The following is a 24397-nucleotide window of genomic DNA, read 5'->3' as shown; positions in this document are numbered from 1 at the left end:
GTATTTTTTTTGATTGGAAGGGATCAATAGCCATGGACCTTCCCATCCTGATATCAGACTGCAGCTTTTGGTTTTCAACGTCATTTTTAAAAATAAGAATTATTTATAGCATAGTAGAGTCCCCATATTTATTTTTTATACTTTCATAATGAATTTTAAAAAAAAAAGCCACGGTGCAGTCTCCCACTATTTCCATAACTAGCCAAGCAAAACAAACAGTCGCAGTCTGATATTATGAGTATAAGAAGGTCCATGGCTACTGATCCCTTCCCATCCTAAAAATACCAGTCTGCGGCCTCCCCATCCCATTAGGGTGGCCGCTCCTGATGGTTTCTGGTGCACTGGCTACTGGGGAATAATATGGAGGTGTTCGTGTCAGCCAAAGGTGGACATAGCAAACCTTTGGCTGACACCATACCCCAGCAATAGTGACGATGTAGCGTCAGTCAGATACCTCCATTACTAATGCTGTTATACAGTGGAAGAAAGATAAATACGTTATTGAAGTAAATACTCCCCCACTGCGCCCTCTTTGACTATTTTATTTGTGTGAAAAGAAAAAAAAGAAAGCCACGACGGTCGAGTCTAAGACACGGAAACTGTCTGTGTAAGAACACAGACAATAAAACATAAGACTATTACGTGCATGCAATGATATACCTACATCCAGAGGCTGATTCCTGACGTCCCCGGCACTGTCTGTGAGGATGTTTCTGTAGCCTGAACTCCTGTGAAGATCCCAGCAAGGAAAGTGTCAGAAGAGATGGACACAGTGCTGATGTCATCAGCGCTGGTCCGTCCAAGGGCAGTGGAGGAAGAGATGGCGTGTCTCAGACTTGCAGACAACACACTCCATATGCAAGTCTAACAGCGACAGCCGTCTTGGATCTGGGACAACACGGAACAGAGTCGGAAGAAAGAAAAAAAGGACACTAGGTAAGTGAACTATAATTTTGCGTTTTTTAATAATTGTTTTGTGTTTTTTTTGGCGAAGTGGTTACTTTAATTGTTGTATAATGACAAGATATGCTTTATATACTTTAGATTTCCTTTATTTTTTTTATTTTATAATAAAATTTAATGGCGGACTGATGTATACATATTTTTACAAGCTTCCACAGTATACATTTGTCAAAGCAAATTTTTAGTTGAAGAAAATGCACAGTACACAAACCTAATCATGTATATGAGTTCACACTGGGCGGATACACTGTGTAATAGCACACAGGGTATCCACCCTGTGCGCTGCAGGGAGTTCCGGGCAAAAAAGTGCACCAAACTGTGGCGCAGTTTTTCGCCCAGAATGTCCGCCGCGAAAAACTGCAGCACTTTGCCGGACTGCTACCAGGCCGGCCTCCTGGGATGACGTCTCATCCCAGTAGACCACTGCAGCCAGTGATTGGCTGCAGCGGGGGTCACATGGGATGAAGCTTCATCCCAGGAGGATGAAACACTCCTAGGTAAGTATTATGTATTTTTTGTTTTCTGAGTTGCGTTTTTTGCGGCGAGATCGCTGTGAACCCGCTGCGAAAATTGGAACAACTGCTATTTGATGTGGGATTTACATCCCCATTGAATTCAACGGGGAAATCCCGCAAATAAGCAGCGTTTACGTAAATGCAATTTGACATGCTGCACAATAAAACTCTGCACCGCGGGTCAATTTCTGAGCGTTTTTTTCCGCTCAGGATTTACGCAGCGTGTGGATGAGATTTATTTAATCTCGTCCACTTTGCTGCCACCGTATTTGCTGCAGATTTTCCGCAACCTATTCCGTAGCGGATAATCCGTGTTATTTACACAACGTGTGAACTGGCCCTATGGCTTTGTTCACATTTGCATCGGGATTCTGTTCATGGGTTCCGTCAGGGAAAGGTCTGACGGAACCCCGATGCAGATGTGAACGAAGCCTAGGAGAGCAAATTTGGAGTACTTATATCTGTCTAAATCTACATATAGCAAAGTAGGGCAACTGAAGGGAAAAGACAGAGACAGACACAGAGGACCTGTATCACAGTAAAAAGTGATCATTGAGCCTGATTCTCTTTCGCACCTCTAAGAAAGATCAGACACCTCAGGAAAAATACACTGCAATTTCACCGGTGTCCTGTACCAACGGTTCAGGAATTTTGACCGTTCCCTCTCCGTCTCGGCAACATAGGTAGTGGGGGGAGAGGTTGAGTAGCACAGTATACATTTGTATCTATGTGCAAAGGAAAAAAGAAAACCCTTTCCATTTAAAAAAAACAAAAACAAAGCAGGATTTATTTTCTCTACTGCTATTTTTAAAAGATGTATTAAACTATATAGCAATTACTGTATATTCTGTTTTAATTTTTGCAGTATAGTTTACTAAGCCTGTGCTGTTTCTATCTGGTCTTATATAACTGAGCATCTTTGCTGCCTCTTCCATACATGCAACTTTACATATACTAGATATATATAGGAGACACGTTCTGACCACCTCCTACATTCGACGTAGCCCATGAATGAAGTGATGTGTTGTGGGTATAGAAGGTGTGTGATAGGCTGTCTGAACACACACCACTCGTTGACCTAGGTAAAAGGGGCGCTTTATCAGAGTTGCAAAAAGGGATGCTTACTTGCTTTTGCGCCAAGGGTGGCAGTATTTTCCAAACCGCGCAGTTTGTGAACTGTTCGCATTCTGCTGTGGTGGAAGTGTATTGTGAGTGGACAAATGGCACCATTGGGAATAACCGATGTGGAAACCGTGGAGCACCATGTGCCATTGATATGAGAGGTGAACGTCTGCTACGAAGGTGCGCGAGGGCCAAACGAAATGCTACAGTGGAGCAGCTCACCGGAAAAATCAACCTGGGGGTTACCAGACGTGTGTCCATATGGAAGGCACTTCACGTCCACCCATACATGCTGTTTGTCTTCCCTGGAGCAGATGGAATCTTCCAGTAAGACACGTCTAGAAATGTCCAACAGCGGTTGGAAGTTTTGGTTGTGCACTTCCAAGCTCTTCCCTGGGCCCCTAATTCGCCAGACTTGAACCCAATTGAGCATCTGTGGGGCCACCTCGATCATCTTGTTTGCTCTATGGATCCTGCCCCGTGCACCCTCCAGCAAATGTGGGGTGCACTGCAGTCATCATGACTCCAGATACCGGAGACAACCTACCAGCACCTTATTGAGTCACTCCCAGCTCGTCTAGCTTCTGTCTATGCTGCACACGGCGGTTACTCTGGATATTAGCTGGTGGTCATAATAGTGTGACTCGACTGTGTAAATATAAGCTACTACTCGAGAAGGTATCATTTATGGTAAAATATGCTGAAAATTCTCATTGTAGAGTGACGTATCCTACTGCAGCATATAGACAGGGCCTTGCATTTTGCATGCATCACAATGGGACCACAGTGGCCCCAGGGAGAAGTGTAAATGATGTGAGGGATGTGATTCTTCTAAATGTAGTCTGTAATAAATTAGAAGGCAACGGGAACACCACTATATTATGGAGTGTGACATGCATTAACGACTGGTTAAATACATATATCAGAAAATTTGTCACAATAATGAAACCTAGAATGTATTATAATAAAGCTATATTGATAGCATACTAGCATGCTAAAAAACATTATTTTTTTTCCTCTTCCTTAGCAAGTTATTAGAGCTGGACTTGTACATACAGATTTCTAGTTGTGTATATAGTCTGACGTAACTGGTAAAAGGTGCCGCTAACAAGTTTTCAACATAGAACTACCACCATCAGGCTGTCCTAATCCATATGGCAATAATACAGTATTTTTTGGACTATAAGACGCAATTTATTTTTATTTATTTTAAAAACAGCCTGCGTCTTATAGTCGGCAGTAAAGGGACCCGGCTGCGACAGACCCCCTGACCGCTTCCTTAATTAACCCCTACCCGACCCATGACGTGCCGGCAGGTCATGAACCGGGGGTTGATGTTTGGAGCGGGCTCACTCAGTTAGAAACACTGCAGGTGTCAGCTGTGTTTTACATCTGACACGTTTCTCTAACTGCCAGGAACAGCGATCGCGCTGTTCCTGGCCATTTAACTAGTTAAATGCCACGGTCAATAGCATCCGTGGCATTTATAGTGGTTTTCCCTTGAAGGCCACTTTTTGACATATCCACAGGATATGTCATAAATGTCAGGACTCGCACGTATCTCTAGAACAGGGCCCCCTAAACCCTGTTCTAGCTTTTGGTGCTCTCCTGGCCACTCCATGAGCTACGCTGTTGCCATAACTCCCATAGAACTGAATAGTAGTTGCGGAAACCGCGTAGCTTGCGTGCTGCGCTGCTTCTGTAAACTGCCATTCACTACTATGGGAGTTGCGGCAACAGCGTAGCTCAGCGAGAGACACTGTTTTTGTAACTCGACCATGTAATTGTTGAGTGGCTGGAAGAGCACCGAAAGCTAGCATTGGGTTTAGGGGGCCCCGTTCTAGAGGTAGGTGCTGGCCCCAGAGGTGGGACCACATCTACATGACATTTATGACCTATCCTGTGGATATGTCAAATGCCCCCACCGACAGCCGATGCCACACCACCCGCAATGCGATTGGGGGGGCAAGGGTTGTCATGGCAGCCCGGGAGCCTAATGAAGGCCCCCAGATCTGCCGCCTTCCGCCTCTGGTAAGCCATGCCTCTGGCAGTTTTTGGTCACTGTGTGTGAACATACCCTAACAATCGCTGGTTCAATTCCCTTAGGGGAACTAATAAAATATGAAAAAAAAAAGTTTACATTTTCAGGGGGTATAATTTTTTTTCAAAATTAAAATAAAAACCTTTTCCCAGTTTCCCCAAGCACAATGTAAAAAAATTGTTATAGTTGCGTCCGTAAAAGTCCGAACTATTACAATATACGATTATTTAACTCACACGGTGAATGGCGTAAAAAAGAAGTAAACCACCAGAATAGTTTGTTTTTTGGTCACCTTAGTGCAAAAGAAAATAACTAACATTTTATAAAAAGTGATCATAAAAATCATATGTACCAAAAAATGGTGCAAATAAAAACTACAGCTCGACTTGCAAAATATAAGGCCACACGCCTCTCAATCGATGAAAAAATATAAAAGTTTTGGCTCTCAGAATGTGGTGAAACAGAACAATTTTTTTTTTTGAACAAATAGTTAAGTCTTTGTAAAAGTAGTAAAATAGTTTTTTCCTATTTTCTGTTGTCTAAAACCTGGGTGCGTCTTATAGTCAGGTGCATCTTAGTCAGGAAAAACGGCGTTCTGTTCAGACAGGCCGTTTTTTTTGTGTGGCTGTTTTGAAAAACGGCTGCGTAAAAGAAATGCACGTCACTTCTTGGGGCGGTTTTGGAGCTTTTTAATAGACGCTATAGAAAACCGCTCCAAAAACGCAGCGAAAATAGCGAGTGGCTTAATAGTCTGAAAATACAGAGCTGTTTTCCCTTGAAAACAGCTCTGTATTTTCAGACTTTTTTGGTTAAGTGTGTGTGAACATACACTAACTGTACACTTCCACTATGTAATGGACGTCGGAACGACGTTGTCCTTATTGTGGGTGGTGGACCAGCAAATCCTTAAGGTTGGGCCTGGGGAGCACAAGCCGCACTGGAGCCAGGCACACTCCTCAGGGGGGCTGATGATGGAGCTGGCTTACTGACTTTACTAATGATGAATAAGGCCAGCCTGCTTCAATGTCCCTCGTGTAATAAGCCCCTCCTATAGGGTGCACATACTTACAAGACCCCTTTTGTGGAACCTATGTGAGTCATAGTTCCACATCTGCTGCTTAAAGAGGCTCTGTCACCAGATTTTGCAACCCCTATATGCTATTGCAGCAGATCGGCGCTGCAATGTAGATTACAGTAACGTTTTTATTTTTAAAAAACGAGCATTTTTGGCCAAGTTATGACCATTTTTGTATTTATGCAAATGAGGCTTGCAAAAGTACAACTGGGCGTGTTGAAAAGTAAAAGTCCAAGTGGGCGTGTATTATGTGCGTACATCGGGGCGTTTTTACTAGCTAGGCGTTCTGACGAGAAGTATCATCCACTTCTCTACAGTTGATTCTGCAGCAGCATCAGCGTTTGAAGGTAAGTAGCTACATCGACTTACCTGCAAACGCCGATGCTGCTGCAGAATCAACTGTAGCCTCTGGTGCCGATGTGTCCTCGCTCGTCTGACACGATGCAGGACCTGTGAGTGACGTCACAGCGTGATCTGGCAGAAGCTGGGCGTTCTGAAGAGAAGTGGATGATACTTCTATACACAACGCCCAGCTAGTAAAAGAAGTAAAAACGCCCCGATGTACGCACATAATACACGCCCACTTGGACTTTTACTTTAAACACGCCCACTTGGACTTTTGCAAGCCTCATTTGCATAAATACAAAAATGGTCATAACTTGGCCAAAAATGCTCGTTTTTTAAAAATAAAAACAATACTGTAATCTACATTGCAGCGCCGATCACATGCAATAGCAGATAGGGGTTGCAAAATCTGGTGACAGAGCCTCTTTAAGGCCAGGTTCACACATAGCGTAAATACCGCATATTTTCCGCAACTGATTCAGAAAATCTGCAGCGTATTAAAGTAGCAGCAAAGTGCATGAGATGTAAACAAATCTCATCTGCACGCTGCGTAAAGAACCTGCAGAAAAAACATTCATAAATTGACCTGCGGTACAGTTTTTTTAATCCACAGCATGTCCGTTTATGCTGCGGAATCGCTGGTTTTCTGTTGCAGGTTTTTCCTATTGAATTCAATGGGAGTTAAAACTCACAACGAAAAACAGATATTTTGATGATATTATTTTTTTTGCTGCAGAAAAGAGTTTCAATTCGGGGAATTCGTTTTTTTATTTTATACTTATACCCAGATCTCTCTGCGGCCCGTCCTCCAGGGATGACGTTTCATCCCATGTGATTGCTGCAGCCAATTACAGGCTGCAGCGGTCACATGGGATGAAACGTTCTTTGAGGTGGCTGGGCTGCAGGACGGCACGGACACGTCGCCATGGCGATGACTAAGTATGGATTTATTTTTTTTACGTGCTATTTTCTGCAGCGGACATTCCAGCCAAAAAACGGCACCACAGTTTGCGGCAATTTTTCAGCTGGAATTCCCTTTGGTGTCCAGGGCGGATACGCTGTGTACTTTTACGCAGCGTATCTGCCCTCTGTGAATATACCCTGAGGGTGCCTGTTCAGTGTGACCGAGATGCGTTAAAGGCCTCCTGAAACCACAACACCAAGTGAAATACCAATCCTCTATGGCGTTTGTTTGGCTTAAGAGTTTGATCGTTTGCTTCAGGGACCATAGGGCTTTAGGTATGCCACTGCTGTGCCCTGTCTGTACTAGGAGACAAAGAATGTTAAAGGGGTTTTCCAGCCAGTAATTGATGGCCTACCCTCGGGATAGGCCATCAATAGCTGATTGCTACGGGTTCGACTGCCGGGACCCCCTGCCGATCAGCTGTTTTGAAGTGGCTGCAGTGCTTGTACGAGCGCTGCTTCCCCTTCATTCCGGTCACTGCTCATACTGTGAATCGCTGACACAGCAGTAGCGGCAGTTCACAGTATTACAACCTTCTCACATCTACTTCAATGGGAGAAGATTGTAATACTGTGAATCGCCGCTACTGCTGTGTCAGCGATTCACAGTATGAGCAGTGACCGGAATGAAGGGGAAGCAGCGCTCGTACAAGCACTGCAGCCCCTTCAAAACAGCTGATCGGCAGGGGGTCCCGGCAGTCAAACCCCGACCGATCAGATATTGATGGCCTATCATGAGGATCTTTCTGATCAAAACTTCTGATAAGTCTCCGATATATAAAAATTTTTTGAAAGTGCAGTAAGTCTTGCCCTAAGGGCTTATTCAGACGAAAGTATAATACGTCTGTGCAACGCACGTGACTTTCACGCGCCTCGCATGGACCTATGTTAGTCAATGGGGCCGTTCAGACTGTCAGTGATTTTCACGCAGCGTGTGTCCGCTCCGTAAAACTCACGACATGTCCTATATTTGCCTGTTTTTCGTGCATCAGGCACCCATTGATGTCAATGGGTGCGTGAAAACCGCGCACGGCACACGGACGCACTTCCGTGTGCCGCACGTGATGCGCGCTACAGTAGTCAAAACTATGAATGAAAACAGAAAAGCACCACGTGCTTTTCTGTTTACAAACATACAGAGTGTCATAATTATGGCGGCTGCGTGAAAATCACGCAGCCACGCATCATATGCGGCTGACACGGAGCTTTTATGGACCTTTTTGCGCGCGCAAAACGCACACGCTCGTGTGAATCCGGCCTAAATGTTAATCTGAAGCTATGTTAACAATTCTGCATGCTTCGGAGCTAAAATTTGCCTGCTTGATTTGGTAAATGCTGTGAAAACAAACCCTGCATTATAAAGTCTTTGAAATGTAAATTGACTGTTTCCAGTAGCAACCACCTGTGACTTCTCTCTGGGCTATATTACAGGCTGTTATTTGGGATCCGTACAAGATCAGCAATGCAATGGTCATGCAAGTTATTTTGTTTTGTAATGTGAGTTCCCTTTTAAGTTACTGAATCATGTCCTCCTAGATCATATGTAAATATCATTTTCCAGCTCCTCATACAAGAGGTTCTTAGTGACGCAGCTGTCATAGTTACTTTCGAAGCCTCTGAGGCTTTGATATATAAAGAAATGCCATTGGGGACAATGTTGAACAATGTTTTGCAGGGGTAATGAAATGCATTTCTTATACTGTCATCCCTTGTTTTATAATGGCCTCCCTTTGCCATAATTTCCCCTCACAATCCTCCTTCCGTGACCATTATAAAGTGAGGGGTTTACTCACTTTATGGTAACACCATTATTGCGATTCACTCGTTAAAGGGGTATTCCCAAGATTAACATTTGTCTGATTGCCCCCACCAGTAACTAAAGCAGGGATCCCAAACGCCCCGTTTCTCCTCACTGCACCCTGTGCGGTGAGTCATTTGAATGGGGTGCAAGACAAGAATATGTGGTCTGCCGCTCCATTCAAAGTCTATGGGATGGACACAGACAGCTGTTAATCTTGGGGAATACACCTTTAATTAAGGAGTGGTTTTGATTGGAGAATATGGCTAATCCACAGTGTGCTCATGGATACAATAACTTTTAGCTCCACAGCAGCGATGTCATAAGTTCTGCAATACAGTATGTGACTCCGTGGCTTGGCATTAGAGAACCCTAATTCCTCGTAGACACTGTACAAGTTGTACAAAACCATAATTAGACTTCTATGGCTGTCAATCTTCATGTTATGATCTCGTGTTACGGAAGTATTCTCCCCTAGAAGCAATGTTGCCTAGGGGGAAATATGTTAAAGGTGCTGTACAGAGACACAGTATGGTAACACAGAGTCTATGGCTGTGTAGCATGGGGCGTGGGTTCTGTACAGGCTCTGTGCTGAGGGCTACATGGAGAGTTTTTTGTAGCACAATAGTTGCAGTCCAGTGCATTTCTCTCGACTGCAACTCTTGCTCGTCAGTGTAAAAGTGTAGCGTCAACTTTACTGTAATTGTTCATCTCGGAACGCCACTTAAATATTTTTTATTTATTTATAAAAAGTCAAATTCAGTGCTGATCGTTATAATATACCATTATATTAGAGCTCTGTAGCATATATCCCCTGCATAGCCATAGAGTTAAATGATACAGTTCTGGCTGACGCATTTCATACTGTAACGTTATGGAATTTGAAATCTTCACGTACAAAATGCCATTTAAACTAGGTTCAAGCCACGTTTTGTTTCATTTCTATTAAATCCCCTTTTGACATATGTTTGGCCAGTGTTATGGTATACCTTTGCTTCAGCCATATAAAACAAGCATAGTCTACTTCACTTTTCAATACAACAGTATGCAAAAATAGTATACTGTGCATTTGTAAAAAAATAAAAATAAATTTCTTAATAGGATTCACTGGCCGCTGTATGCAACTGTATAAGATTTGTGCATTAGTAACGTATACAGCAGCACAAAAAGCAATAGAAATGCATGTACAGTTAAAAAGTCCCCAAAGGTAAGAATCTAGTGTAATAACGTTTCCTAAGACTGTATTCACATCGGCGTTGCCGTTCCGTTGAGGGGTTTCGTCTGGTTAACCCTTCAATGGAAAGGCAAATTGAAATCTTTGCTTCCGTTTCCCTCACCATTGATCTCAATGGTGACAGAAACATTGCTAAAGTTTTCCGTTTGTCACCGGGGTGACAGGGTTTCGTTGTTTTGACGGAATCAATAGCGCAGTCGACTACGTTATTCCGTCAAAACAACGGAAGCCTGTGACAAACGGAAACCTTTAGCAATGTGTTCGTCACCATTGAGATCAGTGGTGAGGGAAACAGAAGCTAAGATTTCTGCTTGCCCTTCCTTTGAGTAGTTAACCCGACGGAAGCCTCTGATGGAACCCCTCCACGGAAGGGGAACGCTTATGTGAATAGGCCCTAAGTGAATTTCACTTCCCTTAGGGACCAGTGGTTTATGAGGTCTAGTTGGGAACTGATCTACTCTTATTAACTAGTCTTAATCAAACAAGCAGATTTCATTAAATGCAGTTTAGTGCGCGCTCGACTTATGAGCGCCCGCGAGAAGTTTAAAATGGAGACAGGAGATCAACGCAGTATCTCCTGTCCCCATCAGTTTTAAGCAAAGCAGGACAATGCTTATTTTCCTGCTTTGTTGTTCAATAGTTTGTTCATGAACAGGGCTGTGTCTATATATATATATATATATATATATATATATATATAATATATATATATATATTGCAAAAAACAGGCAGCACTCCATAGTATAGTGAAAAAAAGTGGGTGCTTTATTGCCCCATGTACATTTTCTGATGGATGGAAATTATTTCCATCATTTAGAAAACTTTTTTTCATGCACTGTCGCAATAAACGATCGTTTCCAAGCAGTTCCACTAAAAATCTAATGCGTTAAGATTTTTTTTTAAAGTTTAGGGTATTTTAGATTATTGTTTATGGTTTGGCTGTTTACACGTGGTCAATTTTGGATTTTTTGTTTGCCACGATTTTCACAATCTTCGTAAAGTGGAGCGTCAAAAACCAAGATTTGACTTCAACATGTGAACACTGCGTTAGTGTTTATATAGGGAGAGGGAAAATGATATAACTATGTAATTCATTTAATTTGCATGCAAAAATTTGTGTGTTCCTGTGGTTTTGGAAATTCTTTAACACACACACCTGTGAACATAGACCTGTAGCATGTATGAACGCACATCTTACAGTTCTTCTCAGAGTACACGGTTTAGTCAGTTGAATTTTCAGGCAATTTTTGCTTATCACTGATCCAAAGTTGTGTGAAGTTCGTATTTTTATACACGGTATTCTGTGCACTTTAAATGTTAGATTCTGGTAGCATAGTAGCTATTTGCTGTGTGCAGTATATATTTTTATCACATATGTAGATGATGGCCAAATCTAGAATGACCACTATTTCATTGTTTTTGAGAGAACAAGCTCTTGTTAGTGTAGATGTATTTGGTATATATGAACTTAATACACCTTGGTTTATTATTTTTTTACATATTTTTTTGGGTGTGCGTTGTAGGCATCTTTATAATTACTTTTCTTAATTCTTGTTTGACGTAAATTTTCATGAAGGTCATGGCTGCCAACAACAAGTCAACACAATTGCAAACGACAGGTTGTCTGCTTTCAGGAAATCTATTTAAAGGTGTGTAATACCAGTATTTTATAGGTTCGTTTTTAAAAAAAATTCTAGCTTAAAACTAGATTTTTGGTCTCCAATTCAGGTCGTTTTATGAAGGTATGTTCATGGTATGTTCATATAGGCATAAATGGTATGTTTTAAATTTACACATATTGAATTTTTATTTTTAGGATGTGTGGTGCATCTAAATTTTGCATGAACCCTTAGGCCGTGTTCCCACAGTAGCAGGAAAGTGGATGAGATTTAGAAGAAAAAGCAGCGTGAACGTTAATAAATTGACCTCCGGTGCGGAATTTAAATCCGCTGCATTTTCGTTGAATTTCTGTTGCAGGTTTTCCCCCTTGACTGCATTGGGGTTGCAATACCCGCAACAAAGCTAAGTGTTGCGACCTTTGCGGCAGAATTGCATCTCCGGAAAAAATAAATCACACTTACCCAGAACGCTCTTCATCCTGCAGTCGGGCCTCCCGGGATGACGTTTCATCCCAATCACAGGCTGCAGCGTCACATGGCCTGCAATGTCCTCTTGGGAGGCCGGACTACGCGCAGAGAAGAGGGAGGGTGTAAGTATGGTTGTTTTTTTTTCTTAAACCCAGCACTGCTTTCCGCAGCGCAAATTCAGTTCGCTAAACCGCACCACAATATGGTGCTGCTGTTCGGACTGATATCCTGCACAGTTTTTACGCAGCGTATCCGACCCGTGGGAACCCGGCCTTAAAGAGATTTTTTTTTTTTTAGTCTGAACAGATCACAACATCACCGATTTTAATCCTATATCCAACAATGGATAAACAGCTTGTCAATAGGGCATCTCCCATACATGTAAGGCTTTGTTCACATCTACGTCAGGGCTCCGTTCCGTCTGAGCTTTCCGTTGGAACAGAGCGCTGACTGACCAAAACTCAAATCGTAGGTTTCCATCACCATTGATTTCGATGGTTTTACTTTGTCTCCGTTGTGCAAGGGTTCTGTCATTTTGTAGCCTATGGTCATCCGGTCAAAGCTACGGAACCCTTGCACAACGGAGACAAACTTAAACCATTGGCACCATATACGTCACCATTTAAATCAATGGGGAAGGAAACGGAAACCCACGGTTTCAGTTTGTATCAGTCAGAGCTGTTCCAACGGAATGCTCAGACGGAACGGAGCCGTGACGCAGATGTGAACATAGCCTAAGACTCCTCTGTTTAACCAACCTTTACTGGCTTGTGACCAAGTGTAGAAATTGGCCACAGAGGCCTTCAGTTTTTGGTTGTAAGGTTAAAAATACAATGCCTACAAAGTCCTCAAGATCTCGACAAATGAAATTTGAAATGGTGTAACTGGGAAACTTGTTTAGTAACACTCGGTGCTGAAACCAAAGAACCATCTTAGACTGTACTATAGAAAGAAACCCTTAATCTGTACTTAATGAAATATTTGACAATTTGTTAAAGAATTTTGTGTGCGCAGTTGGGAACGTCTTACCTTACACTGAAGTATCTACTACAGTGTATTGCGGATTGAGCACCTATGTGTACTTCTATGTGACTGGTAAGATCCCAAGGAAATGAGAAGTTTTCATTTTATAAACTTCTGTTTATTCTACACTAAACCGTTTGGGTGGAGTTGGTACTTCATTTATAGACGTCATATTCAACAAAATTTTCATATGACTTTTTTTTTTTTTTTTTTTTTCCACTATACATTTAGCAGTTCTGTCATCCGAGTACTGATCTTTCCGTAGCATAAAGTTTCCAGTGTTGCATAAACAAAGCTTAATCATTGTATAGAAGATTCTGTAACTTTCTAATATATGTACTGCATGGGAACATGTTGCAATCCAGAGGCTGAAAATAGATTGACATTGAATGTTTCTCACAGTTAAGGGTTTGCTATAAACGTATCCAGTCTAGGTAATCCCCCGTGGCTTCCAGGCTGAATAATTTTTTTAATTTTATTTTGGTATGTTGAAAAACATCCGCAATTAAAGCAGAGGATATCCAATCCGCAGCATTATCATTCTACTGCGGAGAAGCAGCAGATTTTCACTGCAGATTTGAGCCTTTAATGAACAGGATGACACCTGCGGCCAATTTGCTGCTAGATCCGCAACAAAATCTGCATGTAACCTATGCAAATTCTGCGTCAAATTGTCCTTCACATCTGAACATGCCCTAACAAACTATCTGGACGAGAGATTTGTGCTGCTGATATGTTTGGCTCATGGACGATTGCCTGGACTGGATAAAATTGTACTGCAAAAACGCCAGAGAAAAAGCATGTACAAAATGACACTAAATTAAAACGCCACCAAAATGCCAGTCATTAAAAATGTAAACGTGTGTTTCTAACGCTAGCGTTTTTAGAATCCTTTTTCTATGAAGTTGAAATTGGCCGAAAAAATCTGTTCGGAAACCTGAGGGTGTAATAACGAGTCGTTTTTGCCTTTTTTTTAAAAAATTTATTAATTTGATTTTTTTTACCTTTTTTTTGGTAATCATTGGAGAAAAAGAAAATGGAGTGGTTTTGCACGATTTCTAAGGCCCTGTTCACGTGTGGTTTTTTTTTCCTTCCGTCAGAGGTATAGGTTGGGAGGAGTCCCGACGGAATACCTCTGACGAAAGGTAGCCACTTATCCCACTGTATAATAATACAGTGGGATACATCGCCTGTACACCCCCAATCCGAGGACTAATTTAAGTGCTGTGCCCGGGGGAGCCCCTCATGTCACAGTCCATATATGGACAGTGATGTTGGACTTTCAATAAGGTAGTCCCTGACCAGCGTGCTTTCGATGCTCTAGCGAGGGACTATAGACAGTGATTTCAGAGGAGCTCCCCCAGGACTGGAATCCCCAGGCCGAGCACTACGTTTTGCTCTTCCCGGGGACATGGGCCCTGGGAAAGCTCCCAGAGGTAAACGTTTAACATATACCTCTGACAGATCCCATCATAGCTTTTGTCCTGATCTCTTTAGCTGCACGTCTTAGGGGGTGGAGTCCTGACTTCAGGATTGATGATTCTATACTTTGCTGTGATGTGCCCCCACTTTGTGGATATGGCTAGATTTTCTACTTTTGAGGTAGTTTTACCCTTTATGCTGTTGCGCCGTTATAGCTTATATTTTTTATGCATTTATACTTTTTCAGGTGCATGTTTAGCTTAAGTGATCAGTTTTTTTTTCTACGCGTTGCTACAGCTTGCGCTTCTGGTTTGCTATATATCGCTTTCCTGTTGCTGTGTTTTGTAGTCCCCTTTTGTATTGAGCTGTATATATTTGAGCATTCTAACATCATTTTACTGTAGTAACAAACGTTTTTGTCTGCGCATGCGCCGACCTATCTGGCGCCTGCGCACTACCACTATGTTTGTCTGGGTGGCCTTTGCGCGTGCGCAAGTCCCTGGTCTTGAGTCTGCGCAGTGTCCACATCCGGAAGCTGTCTATGGTCATTCATTTGAGCGGTGGATGTAATGTGGCTTGGGAGGAGGTAACCTGGAGATTTTAACACCTGTATAAACTTATGCTAGTTATATTTACTTGATATTTGTATAAATAAGAGATCCATTTAGGCTACGTCTCACAGGGTGGGTATACTGTGTAAGGGCTCATTATGACCAGCGCAATACTTGTCCGTGTTCTATGCGTTGAAATAACACACAGCACACGGATCCATTAATTTCATTGGGGCGATTTAGACATTCGTGAGTTGTCACGGAGCAAGTGTCTGTTGCGTGAAACTCACTGCATGTCCTATGTTGGTGCGTTTTTTTTGTACACCTAGTTGCCCATTGAAGTCTATGGGTGCGTGAAAACTACAGACAGCACACGGACGGCAGAGCAAAATCTGCCTGCAAAAAACTGTGTGAACCCAGCCTAAGGCGTTTATGGCAAATCCCTGGGATATGCCATAAGGCTGAATTCACACATCACATATTTTTTTTTCTTAGTTTGATGCAGATTTTTAAGCCTGAGTCAAAATTTGGTTTCAAAAGGAATGGGAACTATAAAGGAAAAATTTATACTTCTCCTGGATCCACTTCTGGCGTTGCTTAAAAATCTCTCACAAATACGTGATGTATTATTGTAGCCTTAGGCTCAATGCACACACTATGTATTACGTGCAGCAAATCTGCAGCGTAATACAGCACCAGCATAGTCCATGAGATTCCAGGAAATCTCCCGTACACGCTGCAGTTAGTTGACCTGCGGTGCATTTTTTTAGTATCTGCAGCATGCCAATTTATCTTGGGTTTCCGCTTGCGAATTGTATCTGCCTAATGCTGTGGAAAATCAAACCAAAACCTGCAGTATGAAAACGCATCAAAATGTAAACACCGTGCCGAAAAACGCACTGTTAGGTGCAGTTATTACCTGCAAATTTCTTGCGTATTAGGCTATGTTCACACGGGGTCTTTTGCCAAGTTTTTTGACGCGGAAACCGCGTCGCAAAACTCGGCAGAAACGGCCCGAGAACGCCTCCCATTGATTTCAATGGGAGGCGTCGGCGTCTTTTTCCCGCGAGCAGTAAAACTGCCTCGCGGGAAAAAGAAGCGACATTCCCTATCTTCGGGCGCTTCCGCCTCCGACCTCCCATTGACTTCAATGGGAGGCAGGAGAAAGCGTGTTTTATGCCCGCGGCGCTCAATGGCCGCGGGCGAAAAACGGCGCGATAATTGCTGTTCACACGGAGTATTTTGGGGGAGGAATATCTGCCTCAAAATTCAGTTTGGAACTTTGAGGCAGATATTCCTCCCCCAAAATACTCCGTGTGAACATAGCCTTAATGCGGTTTTGGTGTGTATTTTCTGCAGCGACATCCACAATGTGTGCATGTAGCTTTAATGTCTGAACGATGGCGGCACCGGCTTTCGGAAACCGTACACATTTCCAGAACGAGGGTCACCCGCCTCCCATTCCGCATGTTAAGGTGGCTACCACCAGCCACATCCAGGCGGGATGGCGATTTGACAAGGTGGCTTTCTTTATTCAGTTGTATGGGAGTTCGGTAAACAACCAAGCAAGCGTGAGCTAGGACCCGTGGATACGCCATAAATGTCTAAGATGTGAATAATTCTTAAACCCCTTAAGTGACATGCCTATTTTTGTTTGCGTTTTTCCCAGCCAACCTTTTTTTTTTTTCAGCCAACATGGCTGTATGCCCGCTTGTTTTTCGAGTTTTATTTTATACAGGCACCATTTAATATACCATATAATGTACTGAGAAACTTTTTAAAAATTATTTTGTGGGGTGGAATGGAAAAAATACAGCAATTTTTCCATTGTTTCCTGGGTTTAGTTATTTCGGCACTTGTGCTCTAAATGACGAGTTGTTTTTTTTCCGTTTTTTTGTTTTTTTTTCTGCTACTTTTACAAAAGAGACTTTTTTGTTAAGGGCCTGTTCACATCAGTCAGGTTCTGTTTGGGGTTTTCTGTTATCCATTCCATCAGAGGAGCAGATGAACGGAAAGCCGAACGCAAACCATAGATTCTGTTTGCATTACCATTGATTTCAATGGTAACGCTTCAGTTGCAGTTAGTTTCTGCTAGTTTCCGTTTTGTAAAGTTTCAGTTTTTTCACGTAAACGATAGCGTTGTCTGCTATACTACTGTTTCCCTGAAAAACACGGGAACTTTACGGTACGGAAACCAGCGGAAACTAACTGCAACGGAAGCGTTACCATTGAAATCCATGGTAATGCAAAAGGAATCTATGGTTTCTGTTCGGCTTTCCGTTCATCTGCTCCTCTGACTGAATGTATAAATGGAAGAACATGACAGATGGAGTGATAAGATGACTTGTTTTTTTGCAGGGCGGGCTGTGTTTTTTTTTTTTTTTGTTTTTTTGGGGTACCTATGACTTTTTTTATCACTTTTATTCTATCTTTTTGGGGGAGGTAAAGTTTCCCAAAAACCAACAATTCTACGTCATTCCCTGTGTCTGATAAATAATAATTATTATTATTAATAGTATTAAAAAGGAAGGGTATGTTTTTGTTTTGTATTCAAAACTGTATTTTTCAATGTATTTTGAAACCTGCAATTGTTAGATCTCTGGTAGCCATACTTATGTATTGCAGTGTATGGTACTTTTTAATAGTCTCTTATCAAGTCCTGCCTCATCCCCCCCCCCCCCCCCCACTTGGAAGACAGTGGGAGTCCCCCCCCACCCCCTCTTTCAATCAACCTAATTGTATAAAATCAGAAAACCTCTTCTAACCTGATGTATGAATTATCTATTGCGATCTGCAGGGGTATTGGTAGACCCTTGATTATTGAATTGGGATATAATAGGTGAGGGGATATTTTCCTATAATTTTTTTTAAATCAAGCATATTATTTGACGCCATGCACATAAGTTCGGGGGAGGGGTTAGCGGTCATTTTTGCCCTGTTCTGTCACTTCACACTACATGGGTTTGTGAGGCCTCAGATGAACTAATTAGATTAACAAGAAGCTTTCCTTAGATAATCATTTGGGGAGCCATTTCTCCTGCTGCAGCTCACTGCTGATAATGTGCAGTTGAAGGTCAAATGCTTAGCAGAGAATAGCAGCAGCAGGGGCTTAATCTCCGTCAGGCAGTGGTTTATAATGACATCGACATCCACGTGGCTGCGGCGCACAATTCTGAATATGATGTGTACGCGCTACTACCAGTATTCCCCGTCATGCATACAAGCGCAGCATTTACTACAGTGCTTTTCTGTTTCCGCTGTTGCTGGCTACTGGTGTTTGTCATATGTATCCTAAAATAGTTGCACTTAAATTAGAAACATTTGGAAGAGCTTGTCACAAAGTTGACAAACTTCATCAATCAATCCACAGTGCTGTCTAAGAAACACATGCTTGTGAAGCCGGGAGTTTGGCAGTCCCATAGACTTTGAGTGCAGCGGCAGGTCTCATGCTCCTCTTGCGCTCCATTTTAGCTGCTCCTCCTCACTATGATCGCTCAGTAAGGAGGAATGGGCAGTTCGAGATGTCGTTCTCGTGATCGGTGGGGGCCCCATTGATCAGACCTTTATCACCTATCCTGTGGGACCACCCCTTTAATGCATGTAAAATGAAGCAAACGGTTTGCCTGTTATCGTGAAGACGCATATGTCTGCATAGGAACTGTAAACACAAATATGTAGCATGTGTTTAATAAAGATTATTTTGAAAGTGGTATTTTTTTTCTTTTTTAATCGGAACAATAAAGATAAACAATGGTCGCAAAGGTGGCTTTTCGCTTTAGTCATAAAGTGGTACAGTATATCTTAGCTGTGGTATTTGTGGCAGCTCCTAGATTTTATTCTGCACTGATGTTCTTGGCAATATGACGCTTGCATTGAGATAAATGCATTCTTTAATCAAGGTCTTGCTGGAAAACAGACTCCGAAAGCACATTAGAGTTTGTTGTGACCTTCTTACTCTGTCTCTTCCTATAAACACCAGCGTTACAGATCTAAATATGGTAGAACTGGGAGAAACAGAGCACACTTATAATTTCCTCAGTTATCCCTCCTTGCTGTTGGCAGAGTGTAAGGTTTGTTATATTACACTGATTATAACATGTTTTTTTTTTTGTTTTTTTTGTAGTGTATTCTGGATACAGTTACCTGAAATGATGCAGAAGATTACCATGGAACAGTATTCACGACAGATTTCTGGAAGTCCACTTTGAGTTTTTTTGATTATCCCTTTACCATGAACTTGGCATAGATTTGTTTTCAAGGATTGTTTCATCGGTTTGGCAGAAGACATTTGCACCCTTCTGGATTTCCTGAACCTGAATATTCATTTGACTACTCCAAAGGATTGTCTCTGGCAAAAATGGCAAACAATTCGGTTGCATATAGTGGAGTAAAAAACTCCACAAATGAAGCAAATCATGGTGGAGACTTTGGGATCACGCTTGATGAGCTCCGGGCTCTTATGGAATTGAGATCAACGGATGCATTACAAAAAGTACAAGATTGTTATGGAGATGTCTATGGCATTTGTAGTAGGTTGAAAACCTCTCCGCATGAAGGTAATGGAGATCTTTCTTATAATTTTTCATGGTGATTAGTTGCTGTTCAGATTGCAAAACATTGTAAAAACCTGCAAGCTGGTTACTTTGTAGTCTATATGAAACAGCTGAAAATATTATGTAGCTTAGAAGCATGCATGCAGGTATTCTTATTACAAAGTATCTAGATGTTTAATACTTTATGCCTGAAACTGAAGTAAGTCCAAGAGTACGAATTGGTCACATCTGCCCACTGGATTATTCTATCTATCGCTCGATCGATCATGCTGAAGGCCCTTTTACATGGGTCAATTATCAGGCAAGCGAGCGTTCACAGAATGCTCGTTCCCGATCATTGTGCTGTAAAACAAGGCAACGAACAGCTGATAAACCAGCAAACGCTTGTGTCGTTTATGCTGCCAGACATATCGTTGTTTGCAGCACAACTCCCTTGTGTAAACTGAAACGTGCTGCTGACGTGATAGAAATGTATGCGGAAGCGCAATCGTAGTAATGTTTGCTCGTCCGCATACATAGCTCCTTGTGAAAGGATCAAACGAGCGCCGATCAACAAGCTGTCTCTTCAATCGGTGCTCGTTTACACGGCACAAGTCGGCACGTGTAATAGGACCATTAGGTCCCATGCACACAACCGTAGAATTCATCCGTGATTACGGACTGTAATTACAGACCCATTTATTTCTATGGCTAACTGACACCTTCCCGTATGCTTACAGGAAGGTGTCCTTGCCGGAGAAAGGCTCCGCAAAAGATAGGATATGTCCTATGTTTTGCTTTTACGGACCGTGCCCCCATACTTATGGGAGCACGGCCTGCAAATGCTGGTGGCTGTCAGCAGCAAGCCGTGCCCGTAATCACGGGCCATTTTTGCGGTGGTGTTCAGGGGGCCTTTGGAAAAAGAAAAAGCTGCTTTTTGTGAGTTTCTATCCTCTATATCTAATTGTGTGGTAAAGCAACAACCTAAAATAGTATCCCAAAAAGGACAATGCCCAGATGATGGTATAAATCTAATTTTAATATTGAAATATCAAATACAATAAATAGCAAAAACAGAGCAAAGTATAAAAGATACAATACAATATCCAGTACAAAATGACAGAGCAGAAGTGCCTATACATACAAAAAACAGGGACCATGGATAATACCAGCTATAATAGATCCATGTCTGCAAAATGCATGTAATAAATGACAGAGAAATGAAGCGCTAGTACATACCTGTCAATCACCTAGGATGTCTGGCTGGGTGCAAGACAGAAAACAGAGGGGGGGGGGGGGGGCTTATAACCCCTAAGTGCAAAAATACATGCAGACAGATGCCAGGTCAAAAATGTATAATACCAACTGGACAGTAAGTCCAGAAACTGAACATGAAAGACCTGTATATAGAACACTGGCAGCGTGAATCCTAGTATATACACTTGGCCATGATGGATACAGAGTAAAAAGTGAGACTGGAAACGGTAAGGACACCACCGGAAACGCCTCGACGCGTTCGTCAGGTAACATGCAGGACATCGATATGTCCCAATAGGGTTGTCTTCTTGTAAGAACCCCATTAAGTCTCTAACTGTAGCCAATAGTTCACTGCACCGCAGATTCTAATAGAAGGAATAATAAACAGGGGAACTCCATACTCCCTGGGTTTAGTTTCTTTTGCACGCTTTGCGTTCCCTGCATCGCTGCAGTGTTTTTTTTATTTTATTTGTTATTTTTTTCTGGGCCCCCACTCATTTCTTTGTTTAAAGGGGTTAGGTGACCACAGACTGTTCTGGCCCGCACCTTCCTCCTGAACGGTGGAGGTTGAGAATAGATGCACAACAGGACAGGAAATCTGGAAATGGCTGAGCTACGCTATTTCCGTAACTTGCAGGGTGGGGGTCGAGGGAACCCCCGTTCTGGAGATGGGTTCAGGCCCCTGAGGTGGGACACGCATTTTTTGTACATTTATGGCGTAGGCTGTGGATATGCCATAAATGTCTGGGGTGTCACAACACCTTTAAGAAACTGTTGTATGTTTCTAGAACTGCTTCTGTGCAAAAGTTATTTTTTTTTCTTTCTTGCTGCAGTTTTGATGAATAAGTCATACTTACAAAAAATAATAAAATACTACATTGTGTGAAGGAGTGTTTGTAAAATCCTGCTCTATTAAATTATAGCTGCAAAAAAAGGGGCCGACGTGAAGTTACCCTAAGGCGATATTCGCACGTGAAAGATTAGTCACCGAAATTTCTGCAAATTACGGGTGAATTTACCCTAATACTCCATGCTCAATCCTGCAAAACACTGCACTTGTTGAGCAGAGTTCTGTGGCAGGTTGTTCATTTTCTTCTTGCTGTCTACTATGAACTATGTACAGTATTCCAGAAAATAGTACTAGTGGGCCTGCTTGTACGTCTACGCTTTGACTTATGATGATTCAATAGAACCTCTGCACTAATTATTTTTTTTGGTTTATCTGAACCCTAAGGCTGGGTTCCCACAGTGCAGATTTTGCAAGCCAAAACCAGAATTGGATCCAGGAGAGCAGACCAATAAGGCCTTCCTTTTATATATTTCTTCTGTTTAGGTCCGTTCCAGGTTTCGGCTTAAAACATGCATGCAAAATCTGAACATACCCTTATAAGCCTATAAATGTCGGCTTTATGTTTATTCAATAGTCATGTTGTAATCTCTTCCTTGACGACATAAATGTACTTTTCCAGCAGTGAGAAAAGTGTGTCTCGTTTATTTTATAAGCAAGTAGTATCTATATTAGCGTCTCCATTTACCCTAGGGGAACATTGGCCGATTTGTGGTGGGACTTCCAACCAGCCAATATGTATGAGGGTGTCCGGGCATGTTGCATTTCAACATAGCCTCATCCTTTGCCCTCCATGGGAGGTAAGCGGACTTAAGAGGTGTCTGCCCGTTTCTTATTCACCTCTCCCTATTGAAAACACATACACACTGGGCCGGGGTGGTCGGAAGGTGTATGGTCACCTATAACTGTGAAGTTGCTGCATGGATTCGTGTGTAATAACTGGCCTGCACAATATCTGCATTAATATTGCCGAATCGTTTCTGCTTTTGTTTTCCCAGAAACAGTGGCACTTTTGTCTATGGGCTTTGTCTGGTATTCATTTGAATGAGGCTGAGATATCAGACATAGCCGATGGACAAGAGTGCCACTGTTTTTAATAAAGCTGGTCCATTTTTTTTCTAACCGCACGTACCCTTTAATGCCACCTCCTCTTCTCTTGGAATGGGGCACTGGTCTCATGTTTTGGAGGAGAGAAGAGGGCATGTGCTTCAGGTTGGTTCTCTTATGATGTTTGCTAACGTGGAGAGGAAATTCCAGTACAGGTTTATGTTGGCAATTGAAATGGGGGATGGTCTAATCCGAGCTACATGGGCACCTTCATGGGCTGCCTTTTGATAGATTTACCCATGGGTGTACGCATCAATACAGTTGTACAGAAGTACCTACATCTTTATTTTTTTTATCTACCGATATGAGAGAGAAACTTATAACTGGTCTTTAGCTCTCTGATGTAGGAGGCAGCAGAATTCCTTTTTTTTTCTTTTTTGTGAAACCGCACAAATATGTAACCAGGAGACGGTGTAAACTGCACAGGACATGTACCTATAGTCACCACTCGGGGTGCCTCTGTGGTCCTAGTGGGAGACACCCACCACTACACAAAATGCAAGTCGGGGTCACTTTATGAAGATGGCTACCAGTTGGGTGAACCACTGCTTTTGCCTCAGGCCACCACGGTGGGCACATGTCGTGAGACACACCCTGTATTGCGCTTACTCAGCAGAACAGTCTATTCACTCTTCCGCAAATTACACTGCTCCACTTACATAAATGGTAACTGTAGCTTTGAGGGATTGTCACATGTACAAGAAGTGGTTGAAAATGACGAGGCTGTTTTCAAGAGAAAACCACCTGATTTCAAGGCTTTTTTGAGGTTCTAATGAACTTTTTTTTTATTTTTATTTTTTTTTTCCAATCTGATGCAATTTTTTTTTTAATTATTTTAAAAGCGTTTTTCATAGTGTCAATGGAAAATCAGCGGCAAAAACGAGAAGTGACATGCTGCTTTTTTCCGAGGCTTCTTTTTGCGAGGCAATTTTTTTTAAAAAATTCAGCCGCATAAAAACACTTCGTGTGAACAGCACAGTGTATTTCCCTGTTAGCAGGCTTATTTTGGAGCGTAATAAGAGCATTTTACGCTCCAAAATAAGCAGTGTGAACATACCCTAACATTAACGGAGAAAGGATTTACACTTTTTTTTTTTTTTTTTTAAATTCCCCTATCACACAAGACTATATGTTGAACAGCTTGCTGGTAACCATTTTCCTCAGAAGTCTTTCTAATAGCTGTGCTGATAAAAACACACACATGCAAAAAACCTTTATATTCGTTTGTGTTTACGCTAAATAATTTGTAGGAAATGATTGGTCACGTTGTAGCCATCATCGGGTTTCGTATATTGCTAGTTTTAGTATACTAGCTGTATATTAACCCCTTAACGACCGCCCACCGCCTTTTGACGGCAGGCTGTGCAGATGCTTAGTCTACAGCAATGTCTTTTGGCGTCGCTGTAGGAGAAGCGGAGTGCTCGTCCTCTAAGCAGGAGCTGTAACATACAGCTCCTATACTTAGAGCAGCCTCCTGAACACCGCTAGGATTGGAAAACATTCTGACCCCAGCTG

At 42.2% G+C, this 24397-nt stretch overlaps 1 protein-coding gene across 7 annotated transcripts in view; it reads left to right on the top strand.

Moving 5' to 3' along the window:
- ATP2B1 (ATPase plasma membrane Ca2+ transporting 1) overlaps window positions 1–24397 on the top strand; it is a 151390-nt gene that overhangs the window by 19006 nt on the left and 107987 nt on the right. For 6 of the 7 annotated variants that reach the window (XM_075856814.1, XM_075856817.1, XM_075856813.1 and 3 more), the window contains exon 2: window positions 19263–19695. In XM_075856814.1, the coding sequence (XP_075712929.1) occupies window positions 19497–19695 (199 nt within the window). In that variant the 5' untranslated portion in view covers window positions 19263–19496. Of the gene's footprint in view, window positions 1–19262; window positions 19696–24397 lie in introns of those variants that run through there. The other variant, XM_075856819.1, reaches the window with a different exon arrangement.

This window comes from Rhinoderma darwinii, chromosome 3, assembly GCF_050947455.1.
Source record: "Rhinoderma darwinii isolate aRhiDar2 chromosome 3, aRhiDar2.hap1, whole genome shotgun sequence".
NCBI classification, from domain to species: Eukaryota; Metazoa; Chordata; class Amphibia; order Anura; family Rhinodermatidae; genus Rhinoderma; species Rhinoderma darwinii.
This window is presented reverse-complemented; position numbering and strand designations above follow the sequence as displayed.